The sequence below is a fragment of the Panicum virgatum genome, chromosome 4N, assembly GCF_016808335.1.
Source record: "Panicum virgatum strain AP13 chromosome 4N, P.virgatum_v5, whole genome shotgun sequence".
Classification (NCBI taxonomy): Eukaryota; Viridiplantae; Streptophyta; class Magnoliopsida; order Poales; family Poaceae; genus Panicum; species Panicum virgatum.
The window spans coordinates 21466275-21484384 of NC_053148.1; the positions used below are offsets into that span (position 1 = coordinate 21466275).

At 49.1% G+C, this 18110-nt stretch overlaps 1 protein-coding gene across 3 annotated transcripts; it reads right to left on the bottom strand.

Annotated features, from left to right (window-relative positions):
* Positions 1 to 899: 899 nt before the first annotated feature.
* LOC120669961 (LRR receptor kinase SERL2-like) lies at positions 900 to 7776 on the bottom strand. Of its 3 annotated transcripts, XM_039949894.1 has the most exons (11): positions 6793 to 7127; positions 6430 to 6562; positions 6246 to 6317; positions 5990 to 6133; positions 5828 to 5899; positions 5696 to 5755; positions 5332 to 5579; positions 5203 to 5220; positions 2426 to 2749; positions 1698 to 2077; positions 900 to 1494 (listed from the first exon to the last, which is right to left on the bottom strand). In XM_039949894.1, exons 1-11 carry the CDS (start codon positions 6902 to 6904, stop codon positions 1174 to 1176), a joined length of 1884 nt encoding a protein of 627 aa, XP_039805828.1. In that variant the 5' UTR covers positions 6905 to 7127; the 3' UTR covers positions 900 to 1173. The 3 variants fall into 3 exon arrangements, with proteins under 3 accessions (XP_039805828.1, XP_039805829.1, XP_039805830.1); XM_039949895.1 differs by lacking the exon at positions 5203 to 5220 and having other exon boundaries at positions 6793 to 7776; XM_039949896.1 differs by lacking the exons at positions 2426 to 2749; positions 5203 to 5220 and having other exon boundaries at positions 6793 to 7151.
* Between the last annotated feature and the right edge of the window lie 10334 nt (positions 7777 to 18110).

The window sequence follows — 18110 nt, forward strand, 5'->3', positions numbered from 1 at the left end:
ATTCCGCACTCTCTTCGTTCAAAAGCTGATAGATCAACTCCATACGCATCATAAGAAATATATCCATCACCATAATGAACTTGAAAACGAAACTTGCTCGACATATCTGGACACAGAATCATGATATTAAATTGATTGCTAATCTACTGTTTCAACAAAAATAATTACAACAAAAATAATTGCTCGACATATCTGGACACACAATCATGCTATTTGTAAAGCATAGAAGAATTTTGGTTACCTGTAGTCGCCGGCTCGAAAATCCTGCAGGGCTTCGCCTCTCTCCCTCCCTCTCTTTTTTTTTCTAGGTTTCTGAAATTTTAGTGATGCAAATGAGGGGTGTGGAGACCAGTCAACCCTTATATAAGGGTGGGAGAGCCGGTCGCCCAGCAGCCGGGCGGCCAGTGGGGGCCGGCCGCCCGGCAGCCGGGCGACCGGTCCCAGGGACCTGTCTGCAATTATTTTTCGAGTTTTTTTACGGATAAGCCCCTGCCGCCCGGCTGCCGGGCGGCCAGGTCCCGGCCGCCCGGCAGCCGGGCGGCCGGGGTATATTTCTGTAAATTTTCATATCGAAAATATATTTTTGTAAAAAACGGAAATAAAAAATATAAAAATAAAAAAATGCCCCTTGAAACGGCGCAAGGCGATGGGAGCTGCCGGAATCAGTTCCTTTAGATTGAGATTAGATAAGCCACCAATTTTTGGTGTTTTGATTTACCAAACCACTGAAGTTATGAGCCAGACGCTCCTTCTACTTTGGTATAGAAAAAAATAAAATAAATTGCAAAGCTTTGGACAACATTTCATGTCCAGATCTACTGAGGATTCTGACAAGATTTTAGCACCTGTTGCACTCTGAAAAATACATCAAGGAAAAGCATAGAGAGGCAGAGTCAACAGAGCATGACAAGCCAAGCAAAAATTTTCCACTTCAAGGAAAGAAAAGATCCTTCCCAGCTAGTCTCTCTACTACTAAATCTGTAAACATCCATATCAGTAAAAACCTTACACTCTTCTTTTGTACAGTTCATCTAATACACATGTATACTTATTTTAGTATGGCTCAATTTATTCCCAATCTACACAGGATTCACAGTCCTCATGCTGTCTGTACTATGTACAGGTGCAGCAACTGCTGCTGGTGCTGATGCTGATGCTATTTGCTGGCTCGTGTCATCTTGGTCCCGAGAGCTCGACGGCCTGCACCAACAGCGACGAGTCGTCGGTGAGGTCGGAGTAGCAGCGGCTGAAACTGAACTCGGGCACCTTGAACTTGTGCGAGTCGGCGCGCTGCGAGGCCTCCCACCGCTCAGCGAGCCCGTCGCCTTCCAGCATCCGGACCACCTCCGACATCTTGGGCCGGTGCCCGGGGAGGTACTGCGTGCACAGCAGCGCGACCTGCACCATCTCCTCCAGCTCGATCCTGTCGTACCCGCCCTTCAGCCCCTTGTCAACCGGCACGTCCAGCTTCTTCTCTTGGTGCATCTTCTTCACCTGACCAACAAAACCCACAATGCGTTGCTTCATCAATCAAACACCTACCGGCAGACCTTTCAAGTTTATTATTGATGTTTTCTATTGTTTAGTAAATCAAGAAACCAACAATGGCTTTCTTGTTTAAGCATGCACTTCTGGCAGATATATTATGTCTTTTTGTTAAGTTCTTGAGCAGCATGTCAGACTTGTAGATTTCTTACCCAATCCAGCATGGCTCCCTTCTGGTTTGCTGCCTTTCCAAACTCTAGCACCGTCTGACCGGTGATCAGCTCCAGCAACAGGATGCCAAAGCCAAAGACGTCGGTCTTCTCAGACGATTGGCCAGTGGAGAGGTACTCAGGCGCAATGTGACCAACAGTGCCTCTCACTGCAGTGGTGACATGAGAATCCCGGTGGTCAAGGAGTTTAGCGAGCCCAAAGTCACCAACAATGGCTTCACAGTAGTCATCTAGCAGGATGTTGGCCGCCTTGACATCCCTGTGTATGATCTTGGGGTCACACTGCTCGTGAAGGTAGAGTAGCCCCCTCCCTGCGCCAAGAGCTATCCTCTTCCTAGTCGCCCAGTCTAAAGGTGGCTTCGCTGTAGTCACCACAGAGGAATAAAGTTAAGATTTTCCTTGATAGGAATCATATGCTTTTTTGTTGTGCCAAATATTTGTCCAATGGAGGAAAAAAAAGTTGGGAGAATCCAATTCCAGTTATTTTCCGAATTCGGCTTATCGGGTCGCAACTTGCATCTCAACACCGTTCTTTTAGGTATGGCATGATCAGGGAAAGCAAACTGAGAATTTGTTCTGCACTACTGCAAGTGCGTTTATTATATGACTAAAGCAAGCACTTGTTCCACTTGGTTTACTGACAGAAATGAGGCTACACTAGCTATCAAGGATATAATGATTATGCACAATGGAATCTTGAGAAAGCTTACCTTTGAGGCGCGATGCGACGCTTCCATTTGACATGTATGGGTAGACTAGCAGCCTCTCTGTGGCGGTCATGCAGAACCCATAGAGCCTGAGAAGATTTCTGTGCAGTGCCAAGCTAATCATCTCAACCTCGGTCTGAAACTGTGCCTCGCCACCCGCAGCATTGCCATCCTTGAGTCGCTTGACGGCCACGAGGGTTCCATCAGGGAGTTGCCCTCTATAAACATATCCGAAGCCACCTTTCCCTAGTATGTTCTTGCTGCTGAAATTGTCTGTTGCGGACTGAAGCTCCCTCAACTGAAACCTCTTCACGTTTCCAAGACTAACTGTAAGGAACATGGCCCCATTTAGCCTATTGTTTGTGATTTTAGTGATTGAGTGAAAACATAATCAATGGGACTAACAAGTTTGTGAGATCACACGTGTAGGAGTTTTTAGGTCCCATGGATATGAGTCAACATGTCTAATTCATCGTCAAGACGCAATGTCTAATCTATCGTCGAGACGCCAAGTCCAATCGACCATCAAGATGACAAGTCCGATCCGCCGTAGAGATGTCAAAGCATAGTGGAAATCCAGAGATGCATTGGACGAGTTTGGCAGAAAACAGGGGCACCGGTTTAACCGACTAAGCAGCACGGATACGAATACGTGTATCGGTATCGGAAGGATACGGATACGCGGATATGACAATTTTCTAAAAAACCCGATACGCGGATACGTTTTACTATTTTTTTAAAATAAATAAATGAAGAATAATACATATCAAACAGCACGTTCTGCTGGACTGAAAAGCAGCCAGCTGAGCTGTTGGACGGCAGTAGCTGCAGCAACAGCCCAACAAATAACTCACACTTATCTATTCCTCTTCCCTCCTCACTCTCTCTCACGGTCCCAGCACCCTCCCTCCCTCCTCGTGTCTCTCTCTCTCTCTCCCTCCACTACCTCCTCTCTCCTCTGCTCCTCCGCCTCCCCTTCTTCTCCACTACGGTAGGCCAAGCAGCAGCAGCACAGGCGGGGCGGTGGTGCACGGGCGGACCGGCGGACCGCGACGCGAGGGTGGACCGCGGCGGGGCGGTGGCACAAGGGCGGATCAGGCGCGGCCGGCCGGCCTCGATTCGGCCTCTCCGGCGAGCGGCTGCCAAAGCGGGGATGGGCACGGGTGCGGGCTAGCGAGCCGGCGCCGCCGTGCGCGGCCAGGCGCAGGGGGGCGGGGATGGCCGATCCTCCTCTCCGCTGCCTACCCTCCTCCTCCTCTCCGCTCAGCGCGGACGGCCATGGGAGGAGCGGAGCAGCACGCGGCCGCGGGCGAGCGGAGCAGCGCGGGCGGACCGAGCGGCGCGCGCGGCCGGCTTGTCGCCGTTGGATACGTATCCGTTCGTGAGTTTCTAGCATCACTGTTTAGGGATATACGGACACGCCGTGGATACGTATCCCGGCCGTATCCCAGGCGTATCCGTGTCGGATACGTATCCGATACAGGATACGCCTCTTCCCTGCCGTATCTGTGTTTCTGAGTTAACCGATGCCTAAGCATCGGTGCATCCGATGGTTGTCGGAAGATCCGACGCCTTGGCATCCGTGCAAGTCTGAGCACCTCTGGAGATCAAGTGAAGAAAGAGTGAAGCACTGGTTGAACCGACGAGGCCAAGTTAAGCATCGGTGCATTCAACATACTATGTTCCAGAGACGATGTCAAGCATGTAGCAGCCAAGCCTTTAGCACCGGAAGATCCGACGGCTACCGGAGTAATGCGTCGCTGCAATGACGTCAGCAAGGTGTAACAGCTATATGAAGGACAAGTGTCACCGAAAGTTCCGACACCCCAGCATCGGTTCATCCGATGGTCCCTGAAGTTGTTGCAGCGTGTCAGAGAGGCCAACGGTTATTTCAGAGCGCAGAGTGATCGGAAGAATCGATGCTCTATGCACCGGAAGTTCCGATGCCTACGCAGAAAACTGGCCAACGGCTAGTAACGACTCTCTTGACATGGTGGCCTATATATACGCCTTCCCCCGGCCATTTGAAGATTGCTGGAGTCCCAAGACATCACACACACACACCCAAGAACACCTCCAAGCCACCCAAGAGCATAGAGTTCAAATCCTTAATCCTTAGCATAAGTTTTGTGAGTGTTAGTGCTAGGTTAGCTCTTGAGTGAGTGATCAAGCAAGGTTTAGATCCTTGTGCTGTGGTTATAGAGTGAACCAAACTTGTATCTCGGTGCGCCGGCCTCCTTGGAGCATTAGTGGCTCGCCGGCAAGTCAACGACCCTCCGGCTTGGTGTGGAGTGGCGTCGACAACATTGTGCGGGGGACGGAGACCCCTCCTTCGTGGGCAATCTCCCTTAGTGAAGATCGGGATCAAAGTGACCGTGATTGTGTTCACAGAAGAGACTTGATTGCCGGGAAGCGATACTCTTCGTGAGTGCTTCAACAATGTGGACGTAGGGGTGACTTTGTGGCAAAACGAACCACGAGATATATCCTCGTGTCGAGAGTTCGCTTTTTCTCATCCCTCTCCTTTAGCTTCCGCATTTCATATTGCAACTTGTGTGCCTTTACTTTCTTAGTGTAGTATCTTATTAAAATTGGCTATAGGTTGCAAAACTCTTTTGGGATGAGGGTTTCACACTAAGGTGAACCGTAGTTGCACATTAAGATAGCTTGTTTTAGTTTAAGTTTTGTGCAAACTAATTGGAGCCATAGGTTAAGGATTTTAGAGTGTCTAATTCACCCTCTCTCCCTCTTAGGCTAGAGCACCCGACCGCTTTCACTAACATTCTCCATGTGTTGGTCTGCACGTGGCCAATTCATCCCAAGAATAGTTCCATCAATAATTTCCAATCTGTCAGGCTACCAAATGATGCATGGATTGCAAGTAAACATCAAGATCAAGGCCTGCTTACCGTCGACATCAAAAAGGATCTGCCGGTTACGACGATGCCTCCACCAGAACACAAATCCAGCAGCTAGGAAGAGGAAGCTGATGCAACCAGTTGCTGTCCCAAATGCGACTGCAAACTTGTGGCTTTTAGATTTTCCCGGTGGCAGAGAACCCTGTGAACTATTCAGATTGTAGGACATTGGCATCGGTGCAGTCCCGTAGCAATCTTTCTCCGTGTTCGCACCACAGATGAGGGGATTCCCAACAATGCTGCAAGAAAAACCAACAGCAGAAAAACATTGTTTGAATATTTCACATGTAAATTCAATACGTTCATTGTGAAAATTAAGTGCTAGAAAAGAACAGTCCCAGAATTGCAGCCTTACTTGAATGTTCTTGCCAAAGATCCTGGTATTGGACCACTCAGGTTATTATATGACAAGTCTCTGAAAGACACAACGCTCACTGAGTACAGGCCCCAAGTATAATAAAACCCAAACATAAACACAAACACTCACAGGAAAACAAGCTGGGGCAAATTAGCTGATGCTGAAGGGAATGGACCAGACAGGGTGTTGTTGTTGAGCCTCCTGAAAGCATGATCGGAGACAGGAACTATTTAATGTGAAAGCCTGAAGAACAGCATTAATGGGAGGCTTGTACTGTAGAGCTGCACTCACAAGTACTGCAGGCTCTGAAGGTGGCCCACAGTGGTGGGGATTCCACCATCCAGGTGGTTGCTGGAGAGATCAAGTGTCTTGAGCTTTGAAAGCTTGCCAATCTCTGCTGGGATTGGGCCAGTGATGTTGTTGTTCTGCAGGAGACTGCAACAGCGAAGGAAAGCAAAGGATCAACTTGTGGTCAAAAAAAGGAACACGGAAAGCAGAACTGCCAATGACAAGGCTATTATCATCCATGAGAAGAATTAGCACTCACACGATCTGAAGATTGGTGAGGTTGCCTATGGTTGGGGAGAGCATGCCAGAGAGGCTCTGGCTTGGGGCCTCCCTGCCAAGCAATCAAACAAACAGCCACAGAACACTGGTAAGAACACTGAACGCAAGGGGATAAGCTCAAGAGTGGGTAGAGATAATAAGGAAGGAGGAGGTGGCTTGCTTACAGTCCAGTGACGAGTTTGTCCTGCGAGCAGGTGACCGTGGTCCAGCTACAGGGATCGACGGAGTCCTTGTCCCAGTTCTTGAGCACGCCATGGGGGTCCGTGAGCAGGTTCTTGATTGTCATTAGAGCTTGCACTGCCAAATAATCGGTATTACTGGGATCAGCACCCTCCAATGCACGACATAAAAAACGAGAAACAGCGAGCTTGAAACAACCAAACACACTTGACTCTTGATTTCATTTTCATCTAAGAAACAGCAAAGCACGGGGGAAGAACGAGATTGATTTCCAAGGCCAAAGCAGAGAAGAAAAGAACTAGAACGAAGACCATAGAAAGAAACAGAGTGAGGGAAGGAGAAAGAACCTTCATAGTTGACGCCCTGGGGGGTGAGGAGCGCCAATGAAGTCGAAGGAGAGGAGACGAGAAGCAGCAGGAGGAGCAATAGGGAGGGTGGAGAAGGTGGAGGCGCTTCCATTGCCGGAGGGAGGCCGGAGGCGGAGCGAAGAGGGTGGAGAGGGGAGAGGAGGTGTGTCTGCCTGCCTGCTGCTGTGTCCTACTCCTGCGTGCAGTGCGTGTTCAAACATGTAACAAGCGTGAGGCCAAGAAAAGCATGCAACGCAGCGCAGCGCAGCGCAGCCTTCTCTCTCCCCCACACCAGACACAAAGAGAGAGAGGCAGCTAGGCAAAGGCGAGATGGCAGTGGCATTGGCAGTGGCAGTGGCAATGGCCGTTAAGATAACTAACCAATTTTTGGTATATTTTAATTTCAAATATTACTAGCAATTTTATGGCATAAATGAGTGATAATGTGTGAATAAGATACGTACATGTATTCATGTTATTCTTACTAATAAGTATGAACAAAAAGTTAAACCAGAATAGGTTTAGAGTGTACCCCAAGGCGGGACCAGTGCCGGAGGCACCGGTTGCGCCGTTACCAGCTGGAATAGACATGCTATTCGACTGGCCTTGCCTGAAGTAGCCGAACGATGTCGATGCAGGAAGAGATTCGCAGTGCAGTCCCACGAACGGTCACCAGGAAGCAGACGAAGTAGTCGTTCGTTCACGCCGAGAAGTAGACGAAGTATTCGTTCGTTCACGCCGTTAAGTAGACGAAGTAGTCGATCAGGGAGCGAGCAGTCGCGTCAAGACGCTCCCCAAAAATCTGATTGCCCGCGTCCCGTGCAGGACCTTCAGCGAGCAGAGGTTCCGGAGGCCTGCTCTCGCTAGAGCTGTGCGCGCAGCACTAGCGATGGGAACGACAGAAAGCAGCAGAGGGAGAAGGGAGTGGTCTCCTAAGCAGGAGTACCTGGATCAAGTGCTGAAGTGTGTGTTGATGAGAGGAGGAAGGGGTGGTTTATATAAGCGTGGAGGTGCCTCAGGTTCAACGAATCTCGATGTCGTAAAGAGCTTTGATGAGCGGCAGTTGCTGGTGTGATTCTCCAGTCATTACTGTCAACGTTTATTCTTTGTTTTAATGCTTTTAACAGCAAAACGTTCTTCTCATCTCAGCACATCACGTCGCACCGCACCTGCACGTCACGTCCGGCCACGCATGCGCACGCGCACCGCAACGCACCGTCCGGCCGCGCCTCGCCTCGCCCACGCCCACGCCCTGCTCGCATCCCGCGTAGAAAGACCTAGTGACACCATTGAAGTGGGTTGGCATGTCTCTTTAGTTTAGAGGGACCAATCCAACCTATATCAGATGGGAATATTCCATGCGGGTTAGACCCAACCCATCTAAACTCTAAACCAAACGCGGGTCCAACTAAGTCGAACCCTTCTCGACCTAGTTGGACCCTCCAACTAAATACATGCTGATGGGAGTAAGACACAATGTATAATATATGTACCAGGTTATAAAAGCACTTTTCAAGACACACTGAAGCTTGGTTATTTTTAAGGTTCCAAACTAGACATTTTGAAAGTTTTGGCAGTTGAGATTTATAAAGTTTGATCGGATCTGGACCAAAGCGCCAAGTAATTGTCACAAGTACATATAGAGCTTGCTAATCAAAAAATATTGTCAGGAAAAATAATTAGAGAAAGTGCCTTAGTTTGGAAAATATTGGGATTCATATCTTATATGAATCAATACATTGTCAACAAAAAGTGAGACCACTTTTTTCTCCATTATTGTCAGGCTATTTTTGATGTTTCCATATGCATGGCAAACTTGCACACCATCGACAACATGTTGCACAATAAAGACCACCGAAAACATTCATTTTGTGGATGATATTTTAATATCTATTTTTGTGATTTTTTTACACAATTTCATCATCCAATCACGAGAACAGGTGAAAGGGTCTCCACATGACCACATATCATGGAAAATCTGTCAACGAGGGAGAGAAGAGCATTGCTACTACACTGGGCAAAAAAAAAAAAAAAAAACCCTACCCTCTCGTCGGCATGTGTGTTGTTGTATTGAAGTTCGGTTATGCCAAATAGGGGAACAACAAAAAGGGAGCAAGGTATAGTTTTCTCTTGGATTTATCAACTTTCTTTACTGTTTGCACAAAGAAAAGGGGGTACAAGTATTGCTGCCCACATTAAAATTCACTTGTGATCTTGAGGTATCCTTGGCGTCATGTCGTGGCGCGATATAAGCGCATCCTTTCTAATCGCATCCCTTAAGTTGGATTGCAATCATTCAAATTCGAGCCACTATTTTACGCTCGTGGCCTCCCCTAAATAAAAGAAAGTTGCTGTGCATCACTTCAAATCCGCTCCAACACAAAATACACAGTCTAGACAGAAATTCAAACCAAATGTTTTTTTTGGAGCAGATAGAGAACAAAAAAGAAGAATTCGCCCATCATTCGTGGCATAAAGCAATGCCAGAGGGAGGGGCAGAGCTTTATTGGAAGCTGCGACGTTGTTGTGGCGCAGTAACAAAAAAAATCGGCACCAAAGCCACACCTTTGGGGATTCTCGGGAGTGCTGGAGGCCAAGAGTGGGGGCAGCCGGGCACTGGCACTGGCTCGGGAAGTGTGTCGGAATTCCATGGGATGGGATGGGATGGGAGGGAGGGTCACAAAGGCGATTGGAAAGAGGAGGAAATAAAGCGATGCAGCAAAAGCGTCTTTCTTTGGCGCGAGAGGAGAGGGGGAGGAATGGATCGAGATGAGGAGGCACGGATGATGACGACGGCCGGTGTCCCTCACCCCTCGGAGCAAGCATAAATCGGCTGAATGATCAAGCAGAGAAGAGTTAAGAGGATAAAATATAAGGCTATTTATAATCAGCTTCTATATACGAATCAAGAAACTTTATGAGAAAAATAAATGAAGGACTAACCTTATACCAAGGTAGATTGTAAGGTAGATTGTAAGGATTCTTGCATCTAGCAGCTGGTTGTATTATTAATCTTGCTCTCAGATGAAATGGAGACACGTGAGGAAGACGGACAGGGAATTTTTGCTGGCCAACTAATATAGTATGTGCTTTTGCACTCATCTGGATGCATGGCAGCTGTGCACAAATTATTACTGCTTCTTTTTCGTATTATCTGAAATACTACTAACAGTGATGACTAGCTTACTCAATAATGCCGCACCAAAGAAAACCAAAGCTTGTTAAGTGCATCATAGGAACAGAAGGGAAGAGCCTAACCATACCGAATTAGCACATATACTCTCTCTGTCCCAAAATAAGTGTAGTTTTATCATTCAAATTTTGTCCCACAAAAAATGTAATTTTAGTTTGTAATGAGATCCATCTAACTAAAGCAATACTAAGTACCAAAAAAAAATATTGTATAGATAAACATAGAGAGCCAATCAAATATTTAGTAGATATTACCTTTCCAGTTCTATTGCATACACATTCTTGAGAATTCAGAAAACCAAATAAATAACATAATTTTCAATCACAATTGCTAGAAGTAATATGGGGTAATAAAGTCATTTCTTTGGATAAGTGTGTGAAATTTTCGAAAACTACACTTATTTTGGGGTGAATGGAGTAGGGCTTTGCCAACGAAAAAAATCTACTTAAAACATCTCCAACAGATTTGGTAAATTGTATACCTAAACTTGCTTTTAGGTATAACAGGGAAAAGATTTACATATGGCTTTTGTGCTACTCTCTAGCAGATTTGTTAAAATTGGGTACCTAAAATTTGTCATTCTTCACCTCTTCGTTCTTCCTCCACGGGTCGAGCAGAGCAAGGCAGCCGCCGGAGCCGCATCGGCCATCCCCGGCCGCACCCCCCTCCGATTCCGCGCACCCATGACCCTCTTGCCCCACCCCACACATCTACCGAGCATCCTCGAGCCTTGCCGAGCCCTACCCCAGTTGGAACCGGCCATCTCCAGGGCGTTGGAGTTGCTGCACCGTCGGACCTCTGCCCCCACTCGTCGATATCCTGCTTCTAGTCCTCCTCTGTCGATTAGAGCCCACTGTAAGCTCCCTTGAAGCCCCCTCGACCTCCCCGGCGCCTTCCCTGGCCGACCCCCTCATCGCTGTGGCGGCCACCGGGCCGGGGCGGAGGCGCCGGCGTGGGAGTGGAGCTGGGCGTAGGAGCTATGGTTGTCGATGCCCGCGGCGAGGTGGAGCACGGGCGGTGCTGCCCAAGGGAGGAGTTGGGACCATGGCAGATCTCTCCTCTCCTCCACAGTGAGGCACAAGGTGGTCAAGGTGAGCAGGTGGGGACGGAGGACGGTGGTTGGTGTGGCACGGCGGCGCCCAAACAACGGTCGGTGGCGGGGGATACTGTGGCGGGGGATGGGACGGAGCGACGGGAAATGTTGCGGCCTGGTAGTTTTCTTTTTCCGCGCGTGAAAAGAAGTTTTAGCAATCTAGCCTTTGTGTTGGTATGTTTGGGTTAAGAGAGAGAAACTTAGGTAATTTGCTGAAAAATTTAGGGATAGTTATCCTTATACCAAATCTGATGGAGCTGTTTTTTTTGGTGGATTTTAGGTAACTTGACAGTTTTTTGGGATAGCTATCTATTATACTCAAGCTGCTAACGGTTTGATGTTAAACTGGTTTCGTTGGATTGATTTCTCATTTGGTCTACCTAGATTTGGTGGGAAATAGTCTGAATCTTGTATTGGTGTAGTTTGGTTCGGTTTAACAGTTAAAGCAGTTTGTATTGGTGTGGTTAAATTTGCATTTGGTTTAACTATTTATATTTATTAATTCAATGCGTGGATGATGCTAGACCCATCCCTTTGGCCGTCGCTCATCCTCCTCCCACTGCAGCCCCACGCTGCAGCGTGGTCATCCGCTTCTGGATGACCCAACTACGGCAGCATGGAGCTAAGAGGACAATATTAAACCCATTTCAAACTTTGGATTGGTGTGGTTTGATCACATTTTGCTTATGAATTAATTTGGTTTGGTTTAGAGAGGGAAAATATTGGGGTGATCTGGCTCGGGCTCGGGATGCTACGGTAAATTAGCTTGGTGCGGGTTCGATTTGGATTTGAGACCATTAGCAGCATAAATTATACCAAATCTGCTGGAGATGGTTTTATAAGGATCAAACGCAAAATCGAACAGAAGTGCCGCAGGGTTCATGCAGTGCCGTCAAAATGAAATGGACCTGTTGGCTTTTAGGGTGGTTTATGGATATAGACTATACCTCTTGCCCATACTAATATACTATACTGCCACTGATTAGAAATGCGTATTACCATATTGGGCTGTGGAGGGGCGTGCCTGGACTTTCAGGCCTCATCCCAAGAGAACAGAATCTAAACATCCCCGCTTGGAGTCCTGCCGTCCTGGTGGTGAGAGCTCTGAGTGTTGGTTGCGCGGGAGGCCTACTCGAGAAGTGAGGGACCGAAAAGGCGACTAAAGGGGGTGAATGGGAGCCGATTAAAATTTTCGCCAAAGCAAAAGTACGGCGTATCTCCCAATTGCGCACCCAACCCCTAGAGTTCTAGGTGAAGTGTGGAATAGCTATGGAAGAGATAAACCAACACAAATAGACCCTAGGAACGAGTGAGAGAAAACATGAAAGCGAACGAGAAAATCTGCAAAACCTCACAGCCAGGGACCGGTCAGACCGGTGCAGCACCCCGGTCAGACCGGTCGGACTGGTCAGACCGGTGGTCGACACCGGTCAGACCAGTTGCTCCCAGAGAGCCCGTGAAAAAGGCTTCAAATGTTGAATCTTGAGCAAACAAAGTCCAAATCCAACGAAACTTAGAGGATACCTTCACAACTGTCCCGTGAACATATCCCCAAGAGATCTCTCCCAAAAGATTAAAGGAACTTGAGAATTCGAGGGAAGATCAAAGTGGATTGGGGTTTACTCAAGAACGTGAAAACTCCAATTCGTGAGAACTCGCGATTCTAGGGGGTTTGGAACTAGGCTAGATGGATTAGAATCGTCACAACGAGTTCAGCAAAATACGAATCCAAGGGCTTGTCTCCTTCAAACACAAAACACACCAAAAGAGGAGAATTCGAGCCCAAAAACGCAAGGGAGGAAGGGGAGGACGAAAACTCATCACACAAGGGTGAATATTAAACCGATTTCATTCATGAATCTCAGAGGAATTAACCTATACAAGGCTAGAGCCTACCACCCTATCATCCACCCTCTTGATTAGAGAGATTAGCTATAACCTAATCCTCCTTTGCGTTGGAGACCTTGGCCTTAACCTGGAGCAGGAGGAAGGGGAAGGAGAAAACAGAAAAGGACTAAAGAGACTCGACTCCCACGGGCAGGTGAGAGGAGACTTAAATACCCCAGCCGCGCCCAGACCGGTCAGACCGGTCGGAGCTGCAGAACCCTGTACACGATCTCATCTGATGGCTGAGGTTCTTTCTTCGAAACAAAGTCTTCTCCGCGATTCCGCCACGTCGATGAAGATCCGATCCGCAGTTTTGGAGGGTCCGCGAAACCCGGGTAGGTGGCCGATTTTGAGAAAAACCGCCAAAACTCCACGCGCGGGAAGATTCCCGCCTCCACGCCGTGGCCCTAGACGCTGTTCCCGACTCGGCCTTCTGACGGCCCTAGACGCCGCCCGACGCCCGTCACCTCCTCGCCCGCAGCGAGGCCCTAGATGCTATCGACGCCCGTTCCTCCGCCAATCCCGAGACCGACGCCCGTGCCTCCACGACTTGGCGTCTTCAACCGCCGTCCGCCAGCTTGGTTTTGTGGCGCAAACCAAAAAACCCACCATACGTCGCTGCTTGCGCCCTCGATCTAGGAGTGGACGCCACAGCTGCCGCCCCGCCTGAGCTCCTCCACGGCAACTCTTCGTCGACACTCGATGCCCATGTACCTGCAACCAAAGACCAAGCACACGATCACACCGCACGGTTAACAATTCACTAATCACAGCCAGGAGTGAGTACTGCTCATTCCTCAATCTCCCACTTGATGAGTCGGGGCCGTCATCATCGTCCGAGCTCGTGGCGGAGGCGGCTGGGTCCACAACACGCGTGGTAGCCTCAGCATCACCCTCCGAAGCTTCTTGCTCCTCATCTTCAAAGATGGGGGTGCCGAGCTCATCATCTCCTGCAACCTCAAAGATAGAAGAATTGCACGGTGCAGTCTCGTCAAAAGCGACTTCACAAGTCTCTCTGACGATGTTAGTATCAATAATCAGCACACGGTAAGCTCTAGAGTGAGAAGCATAACCGATAAAAATGCCTTCAGACGATCGAGACTCAAACTTATCAAGATTTCCTTCCTTTAGCACAAAACACCGGCAACCGAAAACTCTGAGATGGTCAATACGGGGTTGGCGTCCAAATCGCAACTCATAAGAAGTCTTGTGCATAAAAGCACGCAAGAATGGCGGTGTTAACTGCCTCAGCCCAGTACTTTCTAGGAGTCCTATGCTCATCGAGCATCGTCCTATCCATCTCAACCAACGTCCGATTCTTCCTTCTACAACTCCATTCTGCTGTGGAGTGTAGGGGGAAGAGTACTGGTGTTCAAGACCTTAATCACTGCAAAAGGTGTCAAAACGAGCATTTTTGAATTCTGTGCCATTGTCACTGCGAATCGCTCTCATGGTCTGGGGTAGCTCGTTTTTCAACCTCAAGATCAAGTTTCGAACAAACTCGAAAGCCTCATCCTTGGTTCTCATGAAAAAGACCCAAGAATAGCGAGAAAAGTCATCCACGATCACAAGAATGTACCACTTTCCACCAACAGACATCACCCGAGAAGGACCAACAGTGTCCATATGTAGTAACTCTCCACGGTGAGTGGTCATCACTTGATTAACAAGCGGATGGGAGGTGGCAACCATCTTCCCGTGGTGACACGGATGGAAAACAAGATCCTTCTCAAACTTCAATTTGGGCAATTCTCGAATTAGGCCAAGTGAGCTAAGTCTCGACAACAAGCCAAAGCTCAAATGTCCAAATCTCCTATGCCACTTCCACAAGTCAGAAGAAGGACCAGCCACCAAGCAACAAGGAGGACCAAGAGAAGTTCTAGAGAAGTCAACCAAGAAAATCCAATCGCGAGGTAAAATCCGGCAAACCAAATCTCCCCTGGAATCTAAAACACGAGAACAACCCTCCTTGAAGCGAACTTCAAACCCCTCATCAAGAAGTTGCGAAACAGAGAGCAAATTGAACCCAAGGTTCGAAACCAAAGCAACTTCTCTCAGGGTAAAGCGATCAGAAACACAAACAGCGCCAATTCCACGTACTCTTTCTTTTCCATTGTCCCCGAACACAATGTACTCCTTTGAGCGCATCGGGGTGAGGCTGGAGAACCATTTGTCATTCCCGGTCATATGGCGCGAACAACCGGAGTCCATGATCAATCTGTTCTCCAAGCCTCCAACCTGCACATCAGTAGTGAGACAAAGGGTGAGCAAATGTCTCAACACTGGGGTTAGCAAAGTGTAAAGCAAAATAGTGTCGAGCCACTTCCTCTACAGAAGGGTTAGCAAAATCAGGCAAAACATATCCCCCATCCCATCTACCGCGAGGCTGATGACCACCACCGCGAGGAAAGCGTGGTGCATCGTAACCTCCTGCAAAGTCTCGGTCCCGTGGTCCATAGCCGTACTGAGGACGACCAGGAGCACGACCGGCAAAGCGACCACTCGCTGGAGCACGGTAAGCACCACCGTCTCCTTGTCCTCCACCTACAAGGCGCGCCCTAACATCTTGCCTATCACCACGCCAAGGAGGACCATGCACCCGAGCAGAGTACATGTCTGAGTTACGTCTCTCCTGCTCACGCCTCACAGCTTGCTTCCTCCTAAAGAAAAATTCCTCCAGATGTCCGTCTCTGTCACAGTACTCACAGTGGTACCTCACCTCTCTCTTAGGCCTTGCCTTTGGACGGGGAGGAGCAGCCCCTTCTTCTGGGCAACCTGGGCTGCGGCAGCAGGGAGCGTATCGAGGGGATTCCTCAGCTCATTGGGCTTTGGAACCCAAACCTGCTTCTGTGGAGGTGCTTTTGATGGTTCTTTAAGCACACCATCCACGGGGTCAACAAGCGAAGGCTGCGTGCTTGTACTCGCAGTGTTTAGAGCACTCGGAACTCTAGCAGCATTGCCGATCTTACCATACAACATGTCAAAGTCTGACTTCGTGTAGGTGTAACGAACCCCAAATCTGTCACCACACTTAAACTGCTTGATCATCATGCCCAACTGCGGCTCACTAGCAGGATCCCAACTAAGAATTGCCCTAAGATATGTGTTCTCATTCTCCAAGTTGGTTTTCTCTACCGCAAGATCATCCAAATCAGAAATCAGACCAGGGCAAACAAGACAATCATTTGGTGGGCTAGACTCCTCGACCTTAGTCTTCCCCAAAGACTTAACCAAAGCGTTCTTCTCATATAGCTCCGACCTAAGCGTGGGACAAAGCTTACAAGCACCAAGCAGAACAGGCCTAGACCTAAGCTCCTCTAGCTCACATACAATAGCAGCAAACTTAGACTGCAAAGAAGCTAGATCAGACTTAAAGATGGAGCACTCATCACATTCAAGTACATCACTAACAATAGGAGCGTCATTGGCCAATTCAAGCTCATGCTTGGCCTTGGCTAGCTCGTGAGACACATCAGCAAGCGAAGTCTTGGCAACATCCAAGTTCGCTACGTTCTCATCATGCTTGGCACGGAGAGCAACAAGATCATTCATGTGAGATATGCAGCCAGCGCACTCATCCTCACCAGATTTCTCTCTAGCACAAGCCAGCTCAGCCCTAAGCTTCTTACGCTCTCTAGCTGCTTCCTTAAGCAGCCTTTTCTGATTGTCGAGAGCGGCGTACAACTCCCTAACCTCAGTATCAAGCAGGTCGATAGTGGAGTTTACCTCTGAATCACTCTCGGATCCAGGAGAAGAGTCGTCGTGCGTTGGTGTAGCATGCCCACCTGGAGACGCACGAGCACCATTGGCCTCGCCCGCCATGGTGCAGAAACTCTTGCGCCGACCGGCCGCCAAGCAAAGGCCGATGAAGCCGGTGGCTTCCGTGTCCCACTTCTTCTTCTTGTCATCGTCGTCGGAGGTAGGTGAAGAAGAGCGGTCGGTGTCGGAGCTCTTGTCGAGGTCGCTGAGCTGCGCCAAGAAAGCCTTCTCCCGCTCCTTGGCCTTGTACTGGAGGCGCTTCTTGAGCGACTCCTTGTCGAAGCGCCCTCCATTGTCCCGGTCACGACTGCGGTGCTTGTGGCGCCGACGCTCCTTGTTGGAGCCTCCCTCGTCGCGGTGGCGGTGGCGGTAGTAGTCGAAGTTGTTGTTCTGGCCACCGCCGGACTTCTTGGGGCAGTCGGCGACGAAGTGGTTCGGATCGCCGCAGTGGTAGGACCCGGGGTTCTTGCTCCTCTGCCTGTTGTGGTAGACACGTTGGAACTTGTTGATGAGGAGGCACAAGTCATCGTCGCCCAGCGTCTCTAACTGCTCATCTGTAACAGAAGGCAAAGAGGCAAGAGAAAAGCCAAGAGCAGAGTTAGCGTTAGAGCTCGATCCACCTGAGTCAGTCATAAGAGCGATGCTCTTGGAAGGAGGGGCACCATTGAGCTTGGCTCGTGTTTGGTTATCCACATCAGTGGCCTTGAGCTTGTTAAAGAGCTCGTTCACGGTCAGAGTCTCATAGCCTGCAGACTCGATGATCATGTTCACCTTGAGATCCCACACAGAGCGGTCAAGTGCGTAGAGCAACTTGAGAGCCTTCTCATGCTCTGTGTAGTCAAGGGCATCATCAGATCTGTTCGCACTGACTTTGTTCACAATCGATTGATACCGACTGAACATGTCGCCAATGCTCTCACCCGGCCCCTGTGTGAAGTTCTCATATTCACGCCGGTGAGTCTCGAAAAGCCTAGCCTTAACCTGAGGTGTGCCCTCGTGGTAGTTCTCAAGGCACGTCCAAACCTTGTGGGCTTCCTAAAAACCCTGGACGCGTGAGAACTCTGCACGAGAAATGCCAGCGAACAAGGCATTGACAGCCTTGGCGTTAGCCTCGTGCTCGGTCACTTGCAGAGGAGTAGTCCGAACGGCAAGCACCTCGTAAGCCTGATTCTTGGTTATATCCCAAACCTCGGCTCCTAAGCTCTGCAAGAAAGCCCGCATGCGAACCTTCCAGTAGGCATAGTCCTCGCCGGTAAATACAGGGATCTTACCAAGACACGCCATGGTCGCCAAATGGTTTTTGAACCGGTTAGGGTAATAAAAACCTTAACCAAGCTCTGATAACAATTGAGGGACCAAAAAGGCGACCAGAGGGGGGGGGGGTGA

Excerpts from the sequence above, each read along its gene's own strand:
- LOC120669961 (XM_039949894.1), bottom strand. The coding sequence starts at position 6,904 with ATGGAAGCGCCTCCACCTTCTCCACCCTCCCTATTGCTCCTCCTGCTG. Across the intron at positions 6,563-6,792 it reads CCAGGGCGTCAACTATGAAG|TGCAAGCTCTAATGACAATC; the intron begins GTTCTTTCTCCT and ends ATTATTTGGCAG. Across the intron at positions 6,318-6,429 it reads GACAAACTCGTCACTGGACT|GGAGGCCCCAAGCCAGAGCC; the intron begins GTAAGCAAGCCA and ends ATTGCTTGGCAG.